Source organism: Dicentrarchus labrax, unplaced genomic scaffold (assembly GCF_905237075.1).
Source record: "Dicentrarchus labrax unplaced genomic scaffold, dlabrax2021, whole genome shotgun sequence".
Taxonomy (NCBI): Eukaryota; Metazoa; Chordata; class Actinopteri; family Moronidae; genus Dicentrarchus; species Dicentrarchus labrax.
This window is the reverse complement of record NW_026136713.1, coordinates 28,102,299-28,122,093: the sequence shown is the minus strand read 5'-3', so window position 1 is coordinate 28,122,093 and position 19,795 is coordinate 28,102,299. Positions and strand designations below refer to the sequence as shown.

The 19,795-nt window shown below is 39.2% G+C and overlaps 3 protein-coding genes across 3 annotated transcripts; all 3 read left to right on the top strand.

Annotated features, from left to right (window-relative positions):
- Nucleotides 1-135: 135 nt before the first annotated feature.
- On the top strand, nucleotides 136-2,300 carry LOC127374968 (snRNA-activating protein complex subunit 1-like). Its single transcript, XM_051420714.1, has one exon. The coding sequence runs from the start codon at nucleotides 1,019-1,021 to the stop codon at nucleotides 2,081-2,083; it is 1,065 nt and encodes a 354-aa protein (XP_051276674.1). The 5' UTR covers nucleotides 136-1,018; the 3' UTR covers nucleotides 2,084-2,300.
- An 836-nt stretch (nucleotides 2,301-3,136) lies between these two features.
- arl9 (ADP-ribosylation factor-like 9) lies at nucleotides 3,137-8,531 on the top strand. The gene is made up of 4 exons (XM_051420717.1): nucleotides 3,137-3,541; nucleotides 4,441-4,618; nucleotides 4,697-4,872; nucleotides 5,890-8,531. Exons 1-4 carry the CDS (start codon nucleotides 3,290-3,292, stop codon nucleotides 6,061-6,063), a joined length of 780 nt encoding a protein of 259 aa, XP_051276677.1. The 5' UTR covers nucleotides 3,137-3,289; the 3' UTR covers nucleotides 6,064-8,531.
- On the top strand, nucleotides 8,444-19,526 carry LOC127375147 (testicular haploid expressed gene protein-like). The gene is made up of 9 exons (XM_051420983.1): nucleotides 8,444-8,457; nucleotides 8,933-9,012; nucleotides 9,093-9,123; nucleotides 10,987-11,043; nucleotides 11,520-11,654; nucleotides 14,119-14,241; nucleotides 17,120-17,261; nucleotides 17,818-17,952; nucleotides 18,494-19,526. Exons 1-9 carry the CDS (start codon nucleotides 8,444-8,446, stop codon nucleotides 18,623-18,625), a joined length of 849 nt encoding a protein of 282 aa, XP_051276943.1. The 3' UTR covers nucleotides 18,626-19,526.
- Nucleotides 19,527-19,795: the final 269 nt, after the last annotated feature.

Genomic DNA, 19,795 nt, shown 5'->3' with positions numbered 1-19,795 from the left:
CTGTGACCCCTGTGTTTCCTATAATATTTTCATTTAGATTAATTCAATAGCTACTCTTGAATTGCACTTGGATCCGTGCAGAGATTGATTGCATTCACATTAGTTGAGATTTGGTTTTGGATTTAACTGAATTTAATTAACTTATTAAGGTAGAAAAGGTGATTAGTGCACTTTCTTTTTCCAAGGTAGGTTTTCGCCTTAAATTTTGCCATGTTATGTTGATATTATCTGAATTGGGAAATATTCCTCCGTGAAGCATGGAGTCCCCTGGGGGTCACATACTACACTGATATAGATATAGTCCATATATAGATTAAAAGCACATCTCCACATCAATTCAAAACAAAAGAAAATCTTTAAAGAATGTGCCTTTCAGAATAAAAGCACTGACCAACTGGTGTCAGAAATGTTACCAAAACCTGTACATTGTACAAATTTATTTTTTCTGAGTTGTTACAAAAAATAATTAGAAACCCAATATAAAATCAGATATTATTACTTTTTTCCGTTGTGGAACACCTGATATATTAAGCCTTTACAAACCCTTCAAATTAAGCTCATGCTCAAACTTAGGACACAACCTGTGACGCAGTAGACGTGGCTTTATTTACAAGTTATTTACACTTATTAGTGGTTGATTTTCAGTCTAGTGTCCCCAGCATACAAAACATATCCTATAGTCTGATGTTTTTATAAAATCAATTAATCTGTTCTTCTATGTAGTGGGATCAAAAAAAACATTGCCTTAAAAATACCTGTATGTGACCCACTGAACCCTGATTGTGGAAGTTGACAGTATTTTAATCATGTTTTCCAAGGAGATCCATTGTGCAGCTGTTTTGATGAGTTTGCTTGACCAGTCGCCATAATTGACTCCCTCCACTTGAGGGCGTAGTTCTCAGGTAATTTACCATTGACGTGCCTCACCTGCCTTGAATGATTTCAGAGCTCCTCCCCACTTCTGACAAGCATGCTTGAGAGTTTCGCTGTTACCTGAGGTTGATTGTCTGCAGACACGATGCCTCGTATGCAGCGTTATTACCATGACTTCTTCTACGGTCCCCTGACAGAAGATGTGGAGGAACTGCTCGCTCGTTTCCAGCAGACTGACTCAGTCAGGTACGAGGAGTTTTCAGCCATTTGGAGGGAGATGGGCCTCTCGGATGTCTTTTTAGGTATTGCCCGTGTGGGTGAGCTGAAGAGATTCTGCAGGATAACGTTGGCTACGGCCGTGAAGTACTTCCTGCCCCCATACAGCTACCAGATTCGTGTAGGAGGCTTGTATTTGATGTTTGCTTTTTACCACACACAACTTGCAGTTCCACCGTTGAACATCAGACTCGCTCTGAGGGACTGGGCTCAAGTTAAGAAGTTTCTCATGGACTCTGTAAACTCGGGGCATCAGGATGTGATTTACATCTATCGAAAGCTTGATGCCGCCAGAGCCATACACTACACCGCCATGCCACATTTTCTCACCTTCCAAAAGCAGAAGAGGCCAAAGAAGGAGGTTGTGTGTGCAGACTTCCTTGGGAGAGCCACAGCCATCCAGGAGCTCATGACTGCAGACTTCCTGACGGAGCTTAACAACATCCAGAGCCACTACGAGAAGCTGAAGGAGGGCACGGTGGAGCTCAGCGGCCAGGTCAGCATGACCCATCGAGACTTATCCACCCACCTGAAGGACCGCATGTCAGAGTTCATCACTTGGCAGCAGAAGACCTTCTCACAGGATACCAAAGACAAGAACTCTGGCGATGATGAGGAGAAGCCTACAGAGGCCGAGGCCAGCAGCAGCAGGGCCAGGCTCCTGTCCTCCATCAAGCAGAAGAGCTACAGACACTTCCAAGAGGTGTCCAAGGCCAGGAGGCACCGACAGGCCGAGACGGTGGAGTCCTGCAGCTCAGGAGCGGAGGAGGCCCCGCAGCGGAAAAGGCCTCCCTCACTGCGGGCTCGGACCTGGAAGAGTCTTGGGGTGATGCAGGAGGAGAGCACCGTCCAGGCCTGGCTCCTGAGTGCTCCTGAGCAGCTGGAGAAGGTGATGATGAAGAGGACCAACCAGGCAGCACCTTGGAAACCATGAAGGGAAGGTGGGAAGGCAGGAAGCTGAGAAGAAAGAAAGAAGTTTGGTTTGTTTTTGTTTCTCCACGTTAAAGCAAGTTGGCTTCATTTGGAAAATGACCCTTTAATGTGATTATCAGCTTGGTTCAAGGGGATTTTCCTTCATTGTGTTTCTGTCCAGGTACTGTGAATTTAACTGCAAATCCTGTAATTAGTTAATAAATGTATTTCACAATTAACTCGACTTATTGTTTTAACTCCTAAAGTCTTTCTAAAATTGCCTTGTTTGCATAAGGAACAGTTTGGGCTCACAATCTGGACAGTTTTGTGCAGTCTCTACCTCCTTTATCTTGCTTTTCATATTTTTTCCCACACGTTATGCTTTTGTACAGTTTTACCAAAGATACTTTAATGTTGGAAAAGCTTTTGAGTTTAAATCAGTGGAAAAGTTAACACACTACCACTATCATTTCTCTAAAGTAATACGACCAATGTCAGTGGTAACTTTTTGTCATAACTAATAACTCAATCAGTAGTCAATATGTTACACCACATTTCTTTTATTATTAATAAAAAATATAAATAAACTATGATTTATAATTATGGATTAATTCATCTGGCAGTATATCAAGCAGTTGACATTAGCTCCACTTTTGACAGTATGAGTACTTTTACCTTTTATATACGTAAGTATATATATTATGTTATGTTGTAATTTTACCTAAGTAAGGACTTTTATTTGTAACTTTACACTTTAACTTTTACATTTACATTTTACTGTGTGGTACTGAATCTGAGTTCATCTTCCACCACTACTATTTACACTATTTAACATTAACATATTAACTTATCCTTTGGGTTATGCTAATTTTGAAATGGTGTATAAAGTCTAGTTAAAGATATTTAATATCAGTTATTGTGTAGTTAGTAACAATTGTGATAATTAATGTATGTTTATTCCTGTTTATTAAAAAGAAGAGTTTAAAATATGTAGGGAATAGTGGCGCCATCAAGCGGTGAGATTGTAACACTGCATCAACAAATAGCAGCCCGGAAATATCGGTCGGAGAAGTTCCTCCTGAGCTTCCTGTCTGTTAATCCACTTGTTGAGGAGAAGAAGAGGACGAAGAGGTTGGACGCTTAAAGACTCACTACAAGACGAACAATGGCGGAAACGGACCGGTAAAACAGCGACGGTCAGTAAAACACAACCCGGCTATTGAGCGCCATGTTTGGTCTGAGAGAAGCCGGTGTCCTCGGAGTCTCCGTGGCTCTTGCGGGGGGAGTCGCCTATCTTATCTGGAACTACGCATCTTCCTCCAGGGAGAAGAAGCCTGAAACACGCCCGGCAAAGGACGGTAGAAGCGGCAGAGAGGGAAAGGAAGAAGGAAAGGAAAGAAGAGAGGCAGCTGAACACACTGTTGTGGTCTCTGCTGCTGCTGCTCCCGTTGTTGCTGCTGAACCTCAGAAAGCACCGGAGGTAAAAACGTTACTTTAACGGAGACACCTTCGTGGAAACCGCCGGGGGAGTGGGTGTATGTACTCCTAAAACAAACGTAGAAGAAGAGCCTCACATATCTACCGCTAACACCCATAGACCAGAATACAGCGGCCATAGAAGATGTTTTATGTTTTATGTTTGCATTAACTTTCTCTTTGTCTGGAGTTTGTAACCCGCTAACACGACCAGCTGAATGCCTGTATTTGTATTAAAGAGCAACAAGTTTAGTCAAGTTCTCTGGGAGGTTGCTGCGGGGTAATTCTGGGAAATGTAGGACCTCACTGACTGAAGAGATAGATTGTAGCTTTTATATCTAGATTATAAGTGAGGCGATTAATTATTTAGTAGAAGGACAGGAAATGTATCTGCAACAGTTCTTTTAATCGATGAATTGTGTGAGTCATCATTTCCAGGCTCTTAATGTGAATATTGGCTCGTTTTCTATGACTATGATTATTTTGGCACATCTCTTGGGCCCAGGACAACTCTGATGGACATTTTTTTTTTTTACATTTTATAAAAATAAAATGATAATATGCAGATTTAATTATAATAAAGTTAACTACAACTAATAATCACCATTGTCATTATCGATTAACCTGCTGGAACTTTTCTTAATGAATTGACTAATTGTTGGTCCATCAAATGTCCAAAGTGTCTGGTTTAAACCAAAGACATTTACATTTAAGTTTTAAAGTAATTAACATTTATATAACAAAATAAAATAATCAGGTTTGAGCAGTTAGCCTTATTTTTCTCTCCATTCCTCAACATTGGGAATCGAATGAATGGTATAGAACGTCATATATGAATATCTTTCAGCTAGTGTCCAGCCCTTATCTGATGTGTACTGGTCTGTGTGTGTGTGTGTGCTGCAGTCTCAACCCGTGAAATCAGCGGGGACGCAGGTGCTGGTTCTGGGTCTGGATGGAGCCGGTAAGACCAGCCTGCTGCACTGTTTGGCCAGCGGCAGCCTGGAGCAGGACATGCAGCCGACGCAGGGCTTCAACGCCGTCTCCATCAACAGAGGCGACCTGCACATCGAGTTCCTAGAAAGTAAGTCTGAACTCCTATTCACATCTGAACCCAATCACAGAGCTGGACTCACTGTCTGTCTGTCTGTCTGTCTGTCAGTTGGAGGTAAAGAGGAGCTGCGGCCATACTGGAAGAGGTACATGTCCAAGGCTCTTATGTTGGTGTTTGTGGTCGACTCTTCCAATGCACTGCTCTTCCCCCTCGCCAAGAGACTTCTACATGAGCTGCTGGCCTCTGACCCCCGCCTGCCTTTAATGGTACTGGCCAACAAACAGGTGAGCGTGACAGAAAAACACTCCAGACTCTTTTCAACAAAAGCCTGCCGGCCACTTGTCCTCGAGGAACCTCGCACAGTTTATAATTAGAGACTTTTAAAGCAGCTTCAGTTTGTGTTCACAGGGGCAGAAACTAACAATTTCATTATTGATTAATATGCAGATTACTTTCTCTATATTAATGTGTAAGTGCCAGAAAATAGTGAAAAACACCAGTTCACCGTTTTTCAGAATACAGGGTCAGATCAAAACTCCATAACCTAGTTTTATTTTTCGTTTGTTATTTTAGAAAATTAAGAAAAACCAGGAACAGAAGCTGTGGCCAGTGGATTCTCTGCATTTTTGCATTAAAGAATGACTTGTAATGATTAATTATCAACAATAGTTGCTGATTAATGTTCTGTCGTTGGATAAATAGTTTAAGCTCTAGTGTTATAATTAATATTATTATTATCACTAAAAAACTAATGACGTGTTTAAAGCAGCAGTGGGTAATTTCTATAAAAATATTTTTTGTGTCACATTCGACTCTCTCATTACATCCCGACAGTCGTACATTAGACAAAAAATCAGGTTCCTCTGGCTCCTCCTAGTACTCCTAATGGCATTTACAAGAATCCCGAGGCCTGAACGAAAACAACCAATCAGAGCCAAGAAAGAGAGTTGATTATTGGGTGTCATTCCCAGGGCTTCAAATACAGATGCTTTGCGACCCTGGCAATGAGATATAGAGGAACCTGATTCATTCACAGATTTTCTGTCTCATGTACTACTGTCAGGTTAAAGTGAAAGATTCAGAAAATATGACAAAAAGTTATTTTTATAAAATGCAACTTATAAATGCAAATGGAGCTTTAATACAAGGAGTAACAGTGTGTCTACACAGGAGGAGGATTTTCAGTTTGTCATCTCACACACGGCCTGTGGTGTAATTTTGGAATGAAGTAAGGGGATGATTCAATTCTTTGAGATTCATCTCCACCCCGATGTCTCCTCATGTTTGGCTTATGTTTCCAGGACCTTCCAGGAGCCTGCGGCATTACTGACCTCCACGAAGCTCTGTCACTGTCCGAGGTCGGCGACCGCAGGTTGTTCCTCATCGGCACCCACGTGAAGAAGGGAGAGGCAGAGCTCAGCTCAGGCGTTATGGATGCTCGGAACCTGATCATCCAGATGGTTTCTGATATATAAAAGACTGGTCTCTGCCAGTTAATCCTGTGTTTTTGATGGAATTGAATAGGTTCTCTGCACCTTTTCACTTAGCTGTTTTCACTACACCAGGTTGGCTCAAACTCTTGTATGAGAAAATTAGATTATTTATCTTGTTTTGGTTCATTTAGCTGGGATTATAAAACTTTTAGATTCTGGATGTGAAACTGTAGAACTCAACTGAATTTGAAAAAATATCTCCTTGTTTCACCGTTGACCAGGTCTTAATGTTTATTGAAGATGGGTGCCTATAGGAAACTCATACCAACTTGTGTTAAAATGTTATCGTTACCAAAGATTTCTTTTCTTTTCACACAAGCGGGTGAGAGGTTTCATTAATAGAGCCATAAATGTTTTACTTTACAAGACTGCTCGTGGGGGCTTGTTCCTCCCAACGTTTGTAGATGATGATACACGGTCAGCTGTAGAAGCAGTTCAGGTGCTGCCTTCAGGTGTTCATGCAGCTTGTCAGACGGTACTCAGGGCTCCAGACTAACTTTTTGCATTGGTTGCACTGGTGCGCCTAACTTTTTTTTTTTAGGTGCACCAGCACAAAATGTAGGTGCACCCACATTTTTCATTGCGTCGCCTTTCACACCATAAGGTCACCTTTTTATCGCTCTCCATAACTTTCATATAATGTGAATGATTTTTAAACAAGAATAAGGTGTAGAGAAATGCTTGTCTTTATTTGAAGCATAATTATATATAAATAGAAAAATAAAGTGTTTAAAGTGCTTCACTGAGCTGAAATTGAAGCTAAATTTCAAACTAAAACACTAAGCAAAATAAAACATTTCCAAATAAAAGTTCGATACGAAACGTTGTTGACCCGCTCACAAATGCACTATTTCCGGCCATATTCTGACCGCACTCCTGACAGTACACGCAGTGCATTGCGTTACGTCCTTTGTTGTACCTCAGCCAGGGAAATTGTTTCAGCCAGTCCTGTCTGAAGGAATATATTTTGGCCTTTTTAATTTGGGTCTCGGAGCCGGGCTCTATCCCAGACTCGGTTGTCTCCTCCTCTGGTTCCGAGTCTGATGCTGTCGCCGAAGGACCGGGGCTCGGCAATTTTTAAACACACACAACTTAGCGCAGTGAACAGGACCACACCGAGCTCTGTCTCTTATTGGTTTAGAACACGATATGATCCTACCATCAGTGTGTGAGTTCGCTCACAGGAGAACACAGAGAGATGATGCGCTTGCGAAATAAATGTATGTTATCACCCGGGCAGCGTCAGGTGCACCAGTGCCACCTACAACAATGATTAGTCGCACTCTTAAAAATGTTGCACTCTGGAGCCCTGGTACTGAATCACAGTGGATTTATTTCAGGCTGTAGATTCATTCAGAGCAGCTGTGAAGCTGCAGCTTCATCACCAGCGATGAGCTAACAGTCTGTTAGCGTCACACAATTTATTTTTCTAATTTGGAGTGTATCATAATGTTCCTCGTGTGTCGTGATCCACACGATATTTAATACCTCATAAAGATTAAAAGTTCTACTGGGCAAGATTTTCACAAGAAAATAAAGCCATCATATCAACGTAGAGTACAAAGTGAGGCCATTGATAGAGAGTTGATATGTTCACTTACCGTTTGTCCACTTTGTGACCCAAAATTTCAAACCAAAACACAAAACCTAAAGAGATTGTGCTGTATTCAGGTCAGTAGTGGTACGTGATTTTTGCATATTAAAAACTGTAAAAGATTTTCAAACAGTGACCTCTTTCTGCCATTTGGGGCAACAACAGGCAAACTTGACTATAAAAGCTTTAAGTATAGAAGACTTTAAATTGTGGAGCTTGCTGACAAGCTTTCTGATGTGCCGTTAATATTTAAACTGATAATAAATAAAAGCCTAATTTCAGCGAGACCCCACAACTATTTAATGTCTAAATATTAGAGCGGATATTGAAGGCTGTTCGTAGCTGTTGTCATGTTATTATAGAATGATCAGGCACAGCACCAAACTATATATATACTGTAACACTACCAAATACCTTTGTTACTGCAGGAGTGTCATTTTTGGATTACAGCTTTAAAAGTTCATTGTTACCTACTTTGATGAGCCTTTATCTTGAAAAGGGAATTTAATTTATCTTAAAAAAGGGAATATAAACCAGATGATTTGCTGGATGTCTTTTGTTTTTGCTGTTCAGAGAGATGTCTGAGCACAGCTGTGGGCTCTTTATGTTGTCTTAATACTGTTATATTTGTTCAAATCTGTCCAGTCTGGTAACTGTGGGATGAAGGTGAACCATGTTGTTGATGTGTGCAAAGCCTTCATGTGTACCATTTTTGATGAATGTAAAGCACATTTTAAAAAAAGTTACACTTTTTTTCAATACCGAAACATGTCCAAGATACAGTATTGTTTGAAAAGATTCTACCCAGTTTGATAAAGTCTTATATACAGCACTTAAATAAATGGTTTCCACTAAAGTGATTGTTGTGACTTCATTGTAATTGTGACAATTAAACTCATATTTATGGTTTATTAAACTAATAATAAAAGCTTATCCACGAATGCAGACGGACTAATCACGTGAGGAGAAAGCCTCGTCCTAACATAGGTCCTGACATTTACTCTGTTGTCAGGCCCTCAAAGCACTATTATATATGGAATCTGATCCAAACACAGAAATACTGCAGCAGCCACCCTCACCACTGACCTCGAAGTATCACTTTCTATTTAACATCCTGCCACGGAAATCTTGAGATGGCAAGATGGATGGGTTGAGTGTGCAGACTCCAGTTTCAAGGAGTCCTCAGGTGTGGAGTTGGTCGCTAAGGGCTCCTGGCTCCATAGCAACAGCAGGAGATTAGTGTGACACCACCAACAGGCAGCAAGCCGACACATCCAGCCTGCTGCTGCTGCTGCTGCTGCTGCTGCTGCAAGTTGAGATGATGTCTGGAAAACAAGGTACATTTACTAATTGTAATTTATAACACAGTCTTCATATTTGTTGTCTGATATTTTCGTTTTGTTGTTGATTGTTGCAGGGATTCAGTCCAGATTTGGTCCATCAAACAGGTGAAGTAACTAACATCATTTGAATGAATTAGTTAGAGATTTAAATGCTGTGGCTATAGCATCAATAAGTTATTGTTATAAGATCATAATGGCTACTTGTAAGTCACTATTGAATATTTACTTATATTATTATATTTACTGTATGTGTGTATAATACTTTACACTTATAGTTAATGTTGACTAAAGGTAAAGGATAAACAGTTTAAATAGTTTACACTAGCTAAAAGTGATAAATATACAGTCAGAATAGCTAGAAATACTGAATAAACAGTTGAAATGGTTACCTAACAGATATGAATAGTTAGCAAAAAAGTGACATAAAAAGTTTAAATTGTAAGCATTAGCTAAGAGTACTGGATGAACAGTTAAATAGTTAGCTGAAAAGTGATGAATATTTTAAAATTTAACATTTAAACTTTGATATAATAAACAGTTTTAAATGTGAGGTTATAATCAGTGAGGTTATAATCTATTAGTAAGAATAGATTTGGGATTTGATGGGTGGTGGAGCTCATCTGATTACATTCAGCAAACAAAAATGTCGGGAATACACTTTAGTGTATGCTTTTCAATGTCATCTCTAATTTACTTAATTTTTTATTTTATTTGTTATTTAATTCATTCCGACAGTTGTTTATCTGTTTTTATTACTTTTCTCTTCTTACCTCTGCTGAAATGTGAATTTCCCCTTGATGTTTTTCTTATTTCCTTCCCTACTGTATTGTACTTGCCCATTACTGAGCAACAAGTTTCACTGTCTACATACAGTCTGTTTCTTACCTTTTCTGGTAACACATTATTTGAAGCCCTCTCTTTAATAGCAGCATATAATAAATGTAATAAATGGGTTATAACACACAATAATGTAGTTGCAAGCTGCTATATGGTTGTTTTAAACGTCCAGTGTGTAACATTGAGGAGGATCTATTGGCAGAAATGGAATATAATATTCATACATATGTTTTCATTAGTGTGTAATCACCTGAATATAAGAACCATTGCAGTTGTTTTTATCTATGGAGGGAGCGGGTCCTTTTCTACAAGTCCACAATGTTGAACCACCATGTTTCTACAGTAGCCCAGAATGGACAAACCAAACCCTGGCTCTAGATAGGGCCTTAAGCGCATTTCGCGAGTTTCACAGCCATCGTAGAGTCTCCTACACACTTAAAAGGTGAACGTTACTTAGTTGGTTGCATTCTGCAACTTCACCACTAGATGGCACTAAATTCTACACTGGTCCTTTAAGTATTTGATATAGTTTATATGGTATATAAACATGATGAACAACACAGTAGTGTTGAAGCACAGTTGAATTATATTAAATATATCTTCATTAGGAAAGTTATAATATTGAAAATACTGCCTTATAGAATTGAAATGCTCTTATACCTACTTGTAACATTGTTTATGTAGTAATGTGTTATAAACTATTTATTATATGTTTATATATAAATGATAAATGGGGTTGTTAAAGTGAAGTGTGATGTTAGTGATGTCCATGTCCATATCCCTCCTTGAGGGGTCACAGTGGAATAAAGAAAAAGCATAAGCCAAAAATCTACAATTTCATCAGTCTTGCGAAATGAAAAAACCTCTTTCATGAAAATGTCTGACTCACAGATGAACTTTGACAGTTGTGTCTTTGACATTGATTAGTGGCCAAAATGAGGTTTAGAATTTGAAGCCAACTTTTTAACTGAAGAGTAAGACCAGTTTTTGGATGTGCCAGAAAGAAGAAAGCCCTCACCAGAGACGGGAAACCCACCGAGCGATTGCATGTTCCCCCTGGGCCCAAAGTCTCTGAATTACACTCGTATTTAACGCTGATTTGTGGGTTTTTTATGAATGTTTTTTTGGCAGAATCTTGGATCTTGCACAGCACAAAACCTCAAAAACAGTTTGGGCCACAACTCCTTGGTGAGTAGCTGAGTCATACTGAGTTTTTACTCTTGATTAAAATCTGATTCTTTATTACATATATAAAACAAACATAACTTTTTTGATACCACAAGAGGTATCAATGTGGCCTCTGTTCATTACATGTTCTGTTTGTACAGTCCAGCATTGCAGGATAAGTTCGGTTCCAGCTGTTACATCATATGAAATTGCACGTTTGGTCATTGATCTAGTGTGAAATTGACTCCAGGAATTCAGGAGCCTCTGTGGTCATTGTTTCCTTCCTTGAGTGCAATTTCTCTAAACTACATAATTAAAGACAGATGTCTGGCACACTTTGAACGTGTGGTGTAAAGGTTAAAACAATGGGAAGATGATTGGAAGTATGATTCTTTCATTTGGTAATAGCCCACTTGAAAAATATTCATTCTGCTCCTGCACCAACATTTTTATCATCACAGCTCCTTATTGGAAACTTTTCCCCTTGCATTGATCAGTGAGAAGCTGAGCTGGGGCAACCAGGAGCCAATATGGCCCGTCTCCACTTCAGTGCTCGGAGCCGTTCCAAGTGCAAGAATCCAATACCTAGCCAGGCACAAAAGAGACTTCTCAGCAAGAGAGGACCACCAGAGGTAACTGTAGCCTTTCGCCACCCTGAACATTATTGATGACTCTATCAAAAAGGCATGAGGCGGGGAGAGCTGTTTGTGTTCCTTCCCCCGGGGGACTGTACAGTACACAAGCTTTTTATGTTGTGCTGCATCGACATATTTGAGAAAATGTTTGCAAAGCTGAAGGGTAAAGACTTAATGCTCTTTGGCACAGAGCGGATTCAGGAAATGCAAACTGCAAAGTGATGTTCAGGACTGATGCCAGCTGCATCCCAGTCAGAGGTGACCACCCCTGAGAGCTGTCAGGCTCAATTAGTGCAGAGAGCCTGTGATGGTAGTTACAGCTTCAGAGGCTTTTATTTTGATACTGTTTGTTGTTCCTCCGCCTCAGCTGTCAGATTAAAAGCTCAGTAACATGCAGTGTAATTCAATAAGAAGCCCGCACAGGAAGTGCAGCTTCCAGAACAAATAATACTAATTTACTGTAATTGAAGATGACAGCAATCACCTGCTGGTTTGGTTCGAAGCTCAAGGTTCATCAGGGACTGTGTGGAAGAGAGGTGAGAAGATTCTGTTGATTTAGGATGCTGGATGGACTCAACTGAACTCAACTTTATTTATATAGCATCTTTCATTCTGAAACAAAACAACAAACTGAAACAGCATATAAAAACAGAAATGAACAACAATAAATACAGTTTCACAAGACTGAAAACGAATGATATAAAATATCAGAGAGACAAATAATGTAAAAAATACAGTTGTAATAATATAATGTAATAATTTGTAATAATGTAATACAGTATGTATCAGGGATGGTAAGGTTCACCAGTTTGCACTGGTGTACTGTCATTAAAGTTCAAGATGTAATTGTACCAATTTAAAAACGTGTGCCCGATGCAATTTGGGATGAACTTGGGATTCACTGATTCACTTTGCATTGGTAAAATCTGATTTATATATAATTTTTAATTATTTATAATTACAGTGGCCCTAAGCCTTTATTATTCATAAATGTGATTGATTCCTCCTCTAAATTGTTGCACAAGCTGCTTATGAACCAAGGAAAGGGTAAACAAACTATCTGTGCCCACCATCATATTCTTTTGCATCACATCTTATCATGTTGAATCAAATCGTGTTGAATCGCACTGCATTGCAATAAATCGCTTTGGTAGTTGTTCCATATGTATCTCTAATGTCTCGGATCGTTGCCAATATATCACCAATATATCGGCCTCAGTGATGGAGATGCACATTAAGAATATGTATAATATTGTTTTGCTCTGATTGTTTGAATGCTGAATTTAGATTGTGATGAATGTATTCTGAAGCCTGATAATTACATTTCTGTTCCACATCTAATCGCATCACTCTGTAGTCAAGGAGTCTAGTCCATTCTGTTAATTTCTAATCTGATTATCTGGCAGACAGTCTGGTCCTGGTCCAGCTCCACTAGTTTTTTACCACAATATCACTGGTATAATACCTCAGTATTAATAGTGTGGCTAATATAGGGTATGGCAGCTGGTGCTTTCATTCAGTATAAGGCTGCAACTCTTCATCATTTTCATTATTGATATTATTTTCCTGATTAATTTGTTCTTTTACTGTTTTATAAAATAGTGTAATTTAAGTTAATTTAAGTTCCCTCGTTTCTTAAAGCCACATTCTATAGATTGTGTGTTGTGTCCGAGCAATGGTGCAGAACCCACAGATACTCCATTTTCAGCGATCAGAAAAAAGCAGAAAATTCTCACAATTAAGAAACTGGAACCAGTGAATGTTTGGAAATTTTGCTTGAAAAACTGTCTTTTACAATTAAGCAATTATTGAAATATTTTCAGATTCATTTTCTGTCGGTCGACTTGTAGTGCTGAAACAATTAGACCATTAATCAATACATTAGTGGAAAGGAAAATAATCAATTGTGTTAGTTGATTAACTTTTAAAGTCATTGATTTGCTTGTTCCAGCTTTTCAAATGTGAGATTTTGATGCTTTTATGTGATATACATCATTTCACAGTCTGTCTGTGGCAATCAGCCCAGCCCAGTTCATACTACTGAAGATACAAAGCTTAAAAAATAGACCTCAAATATTCAATATATTCATTTTTATGTCGCTATCTTCAGTCGGATGGCGTCAAATATCACCAGACTGAGACGTTACATTCCTTAAACAATGATCTGTTTGACTATTTGCTTTAAGAGCAAAACAATCAGTCAGATTGTCAGCAGGGAGCATCAGACCTTGGCTATGTGTCGTCCCACTGTCTCGACTAAGTGTTCACCAAATTTAAAAGTTTTTGTGGGTGCAGATGATTTTCCACTCGTACCTCCGTCATCAGCCACGCTCTGACACTTCTCCATTGTTCTGTCCCCCCTCCTCCTCATCCTCCTTCCCCCTGGCTCAAGACATTCTTTTGTCCCAGACACACAGCACAACATATAATGGATGTGGTAATAGCTTCCATTTTCCTGCAGGAAGGAGGAGGAGACGAGCTCCTTCAGGAAGACCCAGCGTCCTTCCTCCAGGACGTCCCAGTACGAGCACATTGTCCGCTTGTCAACACCCAAAACCAGGAGCCGCAGCTCCCAGGAAGCAGGGTAAAAGCCTCATCAGACATCAAACATAAGCAGTAAAGTGGAGCTGAGCCAAACAAACCCAGGTCAAATGAGTGTTCTGATGTTTAAGGTTATTTAGAAGCCCATATATCTACGTGGCATCTTTGGAACTCAGTAAGCATCGAGTTTTAGAGTTATCATCACTGAAACAGGTAGAGCTTGTTGTGATACTTTCAGCATTCAATTCTCAGAGCAAAACACTTTATTTTGACAGTCCGCCTACAGCTAGTTGTAACATCTCAACTGTTTCCTTTTGTCTGTGGTTGTTTCACAGATATTATGTGACAATTTACAAACATACCCTAACCAGGATGTTTTTATGCCTAAACCTAACCACACCTTAACCACAGTGGTGTAATATCAGAAACCGGTTGTTGAATCTCAACAAATAACCTGTTGAATTGTTACAATTATTCAAATATGTAGGTGGAATATCTAAATAAAGGGTTAACAGTATTTTTTCAAGCATTTTTATATCTTTATTACAAACAGACAGTAGAGAGCTGACAGGAAACAAGCCCCGGGTCAGACTTGACGCAGCAACAGTTGATTCATGGTCACCGTCTTAACCCCTAAGCCACAGGGGCGCCCTTTAACTTTTGTTTTAACTTCATTCCAGTGTGTGTACTGTACAGTATTTCAAAATATGGTTAGGATATGTTGGACTGCTCACAACTAATGCTCTCAGTGAAGCTATAACCTTTGATGAGCTGTCAGGAGCCTAAAAGGTTGTGAAACACTGGTTTTTTTATCAAGCAAAAATGCCTAACATTTATTGGTTCCATCTTCTCAGTTGTGAGGATTTTTCTGCTGTTCTCTGTTAATTAAACAATTATAAATTGAATATATTAAATATACTTGGTCTGAAAGATAGTTGATTGTTGAGTCTCATTCCCAGGGCAAATCCAGACTCTTTGGGACCCTGAGAATGAGACTCAACAATCAACTATCTTCAAGCCTCTAACCCACAGTGTCTTTACAAGTTGCTTGTCTCTGATTGGTTGTTTTTGTTCAGGCCCGGTGGATTCTTGTAAATACCATAAGGAGCACTAGAACGAACCAGAGGAACCAGATTTTTTCACAGATTATCTGTTTGGTGTACTATTGTCAGAACACAGTGAAAATTTCAGCAAATATGACAAAAAGTGTTTCTTTATTAAACTTACCTACTGCAGCTTTAATGGATAAATCTGAAGACATTACCATGGAAATTGTTTGATACTTTGTAGCCTAAATAATTAATCAATTAATGCAAAAATAAGACAATAATTATTAGTTGCTGTCCTAAACATAGCATAATAAGTAGAGGACAGTGTTATTCAGTAGTGGTTGAATGAGTTTAAAGGTTTTATGATTGTATTTGGATTATTATCAAAATAATAATATTATTTCTCCACTGACGGCAAACCTTGTGGAAGCATATTCACCAATATTAAGAAATGTGTACGGTATGTACCGGCACCGTGATCAACCCTTTGAGGTATCTGTTTCAGAGATTATGTCCACATCCAGCATTCTCATGGACCTCCTATGTCACTGTTTTTTGGCAGATTCATGAGTTATTCTCCCTCAGGGGGGTCCACGTACGAACTAAAGTCTAGAATTTTTTTCGCAGCAGAATATAACATATCATATAGTTAAATATGAAAGAACTAAGCAGAGGCTGCGGTCCAACACTAACGTCTCCACGCTGCGTGAGGAAGCCAACGTTTGGACATCTGTTATTTCAGTGTCAGACTGTGGGAGAGCGAGGAGCGGAGACAATAGAGCTTATTGTCCAAAGTTCAGGACCCCTGGGACGCTCGCAGACAGCCGCGGAAGTCTTTTTATAAATCCTGAACACAGCAGCAGAACATGTTGTTGGGCACGGAGAGAAATTTAAACAGGGTTTACTGAATCCAGTACACCAAATGAATATTTGCCTTTGTGATTTAAACAGTAGACATCACATTGATTGCTGTTTTAGTGCCCTGCACAAAAAATAATAATCACCAGCAGTCGAAACGTAATCCTCTCATCTTGTTGCTCCAGAAAAACAACACAAAGACGCTAAATAAATAAAAAACCAGACAAAACCACCGCAAGAGCAACACGTGGCAGATAAAAATCAAATATCCCTCTAAAGTTAGACACATGTGCCCTCTAGGAATAAACTTAACAATATGAAAGTTACTGTTACTATTGTAGAGGAGGCTAATACATTTTAAGTATTTATAAGACCTGTCCTCACAAATTAGTCCCATGTTGTAGGTAACAATATATGGTTAGTCAGATAATAAACTCAAATACTGAAGTACCAGTGAATATTCTTATACTACAGAGGTTCAACGGATATTTGAGATATTTTTAATGAAAATACATCTTGAAAAGGCATTTAGTTTGGTGTCATCTTGTTTGGGGCATTTTATCTTTATTAGATAGTGGGAGAGAGAGGGGTCAGACCAGGAACGTTGCAGTTTCATAGCATTCATCTGAACTATTATGTCACAGGGTCTGTGGGAAATATTCTAAATATAAGGTCCACTCACTTACCTATTCCCTCAGCTTTTGTCTGTATTCAGTGACCTTCTTATTCTGGCCCTCTGTGTGATACAGTTGAAAAAACTCCAAGATAAGTTTGTGGGCCTTTTGTTCAGAATATAAATGTACTTCCATCACTTTCTAGAAGTGGTTCCTGTAGCTGTACCACAGAGTAATATTGGTGGAGAAGAACCTTTTGAGGATAAAGTTGAAATATTTTGAGAAAGGACATTAGAATAAGTCATTTTGTAAAAAAAATTCAGCTTAATAATAAACCACTTGACCTTTCAGATGTTTAATCCTAGCGGTATGTTTAAAGCTCTTTCTGCTGGTCCCACAGGCCTCCTCACACACCTCACTGTGAGAATAACTGTCCTATTTGGCACGTTGATCCCAAAATGAAATCTGCTGTCATCACGCTGCGACTGCTGCAGCTCTCAGACCCCAAAGTGAACCATCCAGACTTCCAGAGCAACAGAGAGGTGAGAACCTAAAGCACCTGTACACCGAGAACAGCAACAGGCAGCGCTAATGTCGGCTGACATTGAGCTGCAGCACCCTTTCTCTCATCCCGCATCCCCAACTCTGACTGACATCAGAGTTTTTGTAATACCAAAGGACTTATTCCTTTAATATATATCTGATGTATTAGACCATTGGAAGTAATTCTGCAAATCAATTAGGACTGTGTTGTTGCAATATTGGATTTATGGGATTTTTACATTAATGTAATGAAGTTCAGACATTGATTATCAGAGTATTTAAATTATATAATGTACACAATTTTACTTCCAGAAAATTTATTTTATCGCAGCAACTATTATTATGATATAAAATTGTATGTACTGCAGTAGAGATTTGATCACTTTCACTGTTAGAATAGTTTTCTGAAAACTGTGTTGGGCAGCAGAACTAATAATAAGTAATCCAGACCTTCCTCAGCCAGCTTTTCTTCAGCTGATGGTTGAAGACCAAGTTACCTGGCTAGATCATAACCACATGAAGTCTGAATTTCCTCCGTCTGTTTGTCTTCCACAGAGTGTCGCATCCATTGTTTCTTTTGCTTCTAAGACGGTCCAGATCTCTCAGCGACTGGTCCAGCTGTCCCTGCCCAGACTGAAGCAGAGCAACATCTGCTGCCAGCTTGGACGCCCGGAGGAATCAATCTGGATGGTAAGATCACCTACTGATGTATCACGTCGTCATTTATTGGTGCAGTGTGTTTGAACTCTCTCAGTGAAAGAGTCTTAGGTGAAATAAACATCCTATCAAAGCCAGAACAGTTTTCCTTGGCTGTATACTTGACATCACACAGCCAATTAAAATATTTTCCAGCTGTTTGAACCAGCTCTCTGTCATGTACTGTAGAGTAGCTTTCACATGATGAATAGCTCTTTCAATTAATTGTGGAATTTTCCAACAATTGTCAAATGACTATTCAGTGGATGCTCTGCTTGCACGCAATTGCCAGATTGTTATTGGCCATCTGTCCCATATGATCTGTGGTCTGGCTCTTATTTTAATAAATGTAACACGTAATGACAGGCGGAAAAATGTATAATGGCAAAAGATCCTTTGCTTGAACAGCAGCAACATGATTAACATCTTCTAAAACACGAGTTTGGAACTAATAGTTAGTTATTAGTTAACATTTCTTTCCGAATTGCTGTCAGTCCTAAAACTAAATACTAAATGTCTGACTCTCTAAAACCAGGTTCCAAGAGCAGCGAGGAGAGCCACAGCAAGTGCTCGTGTTGAAAGGCTGGCGACACCAAAAGAGCTTTCCAAGGACTACGTCCCTCCACGAGAACCAGAGTGGAGCCGAAAAAACTTCCTGTCAGCCTGAGCTTCTTCTCTCAATACCTAAACCAAGTCAGTGCTGGTTTGTGCCATCTGTGGAGCTAGTTCAGCATCAACCTATAAATACAGTGATGATGATCATTGTGGACATTTAACTGCTCTTGGTGCCTTATTAACGCTGGCTTTCAACCTGTCTAAAGATCCTCTTGTTGTTTCTCAAATTCTTTTAAGCTAATAATCACGATGAAGCTTCTGTTTGCTGACAAAAGAAGATACTAGAGTCTTTTGTTGTGTTGTCTTCCTTGATTTTTTGAAGTAATGCAGACTTCAGTAACAGGATCTAAATAACAGCAAATAAAAATAACAATATAAGCTGTAAGCATGATAAAAATTACTACATTTTTAGAAAGTCAAGCTGAAAGTTTCTACATCACACTCTATAAGTTGCATTCTGGACCATGATCAACTTTTTGTGATGTCACAAATCATGCTGGTAGGCCCCGCCCCTTAAAAGCAGATTTTCGATGAGCACAGAGAAACTTTCCACTTTCAGCAGATGAATGTGAAAACATCCTTCTAGAGTCAAACTCTGCACATACAGCATTCACACAGCTCACTGTAGGAACTAGAACTATATATATATATATATATATATACGAGATATTTTACTGGAGGGGGACTTTAAATATGTTCAGATTCTAAACTCAGTTTGAGACATCTGGAGAGGGAATGTGAGTGAGAAACAACCCAAGTTGGTACATCTGTTTCTGTGCAGTTCTCTTGGGTTGTCTGTCGATATCATTACCATGTGTATAAAACCTTGAATAACAATTTTGGACTGTGATGTTAGAATTTCTGAAATATTGCTGGTTTAAATCTTAGACCTTTTGAAAGAAAATCAGAGCAGAGACGGTGAATAATGTTAGGAATAAAAACATGTCTCCCGCTCTGCCTGCAGCCTTTATCTGAGCCTCAGTATGATACGGTGATCCACGTGGTTTTTCCTTTGCAGTTGAGCTGGATTCTGCATTTATATCACAACCATGTGTGTATGCACCCTTGCACAAACAGCATCAATTCACTGATTTCTATTCATTACTTTAGGCTTTTAGCAAGTATTCTTTCCTCTGAGCTGACATTTTGCGCCTTCTTTCTCAGTTTCACCACTTTCCCTCCATCTCTCTCTCAAGTGGTCCAACCAGTTTTTGATTTGGGG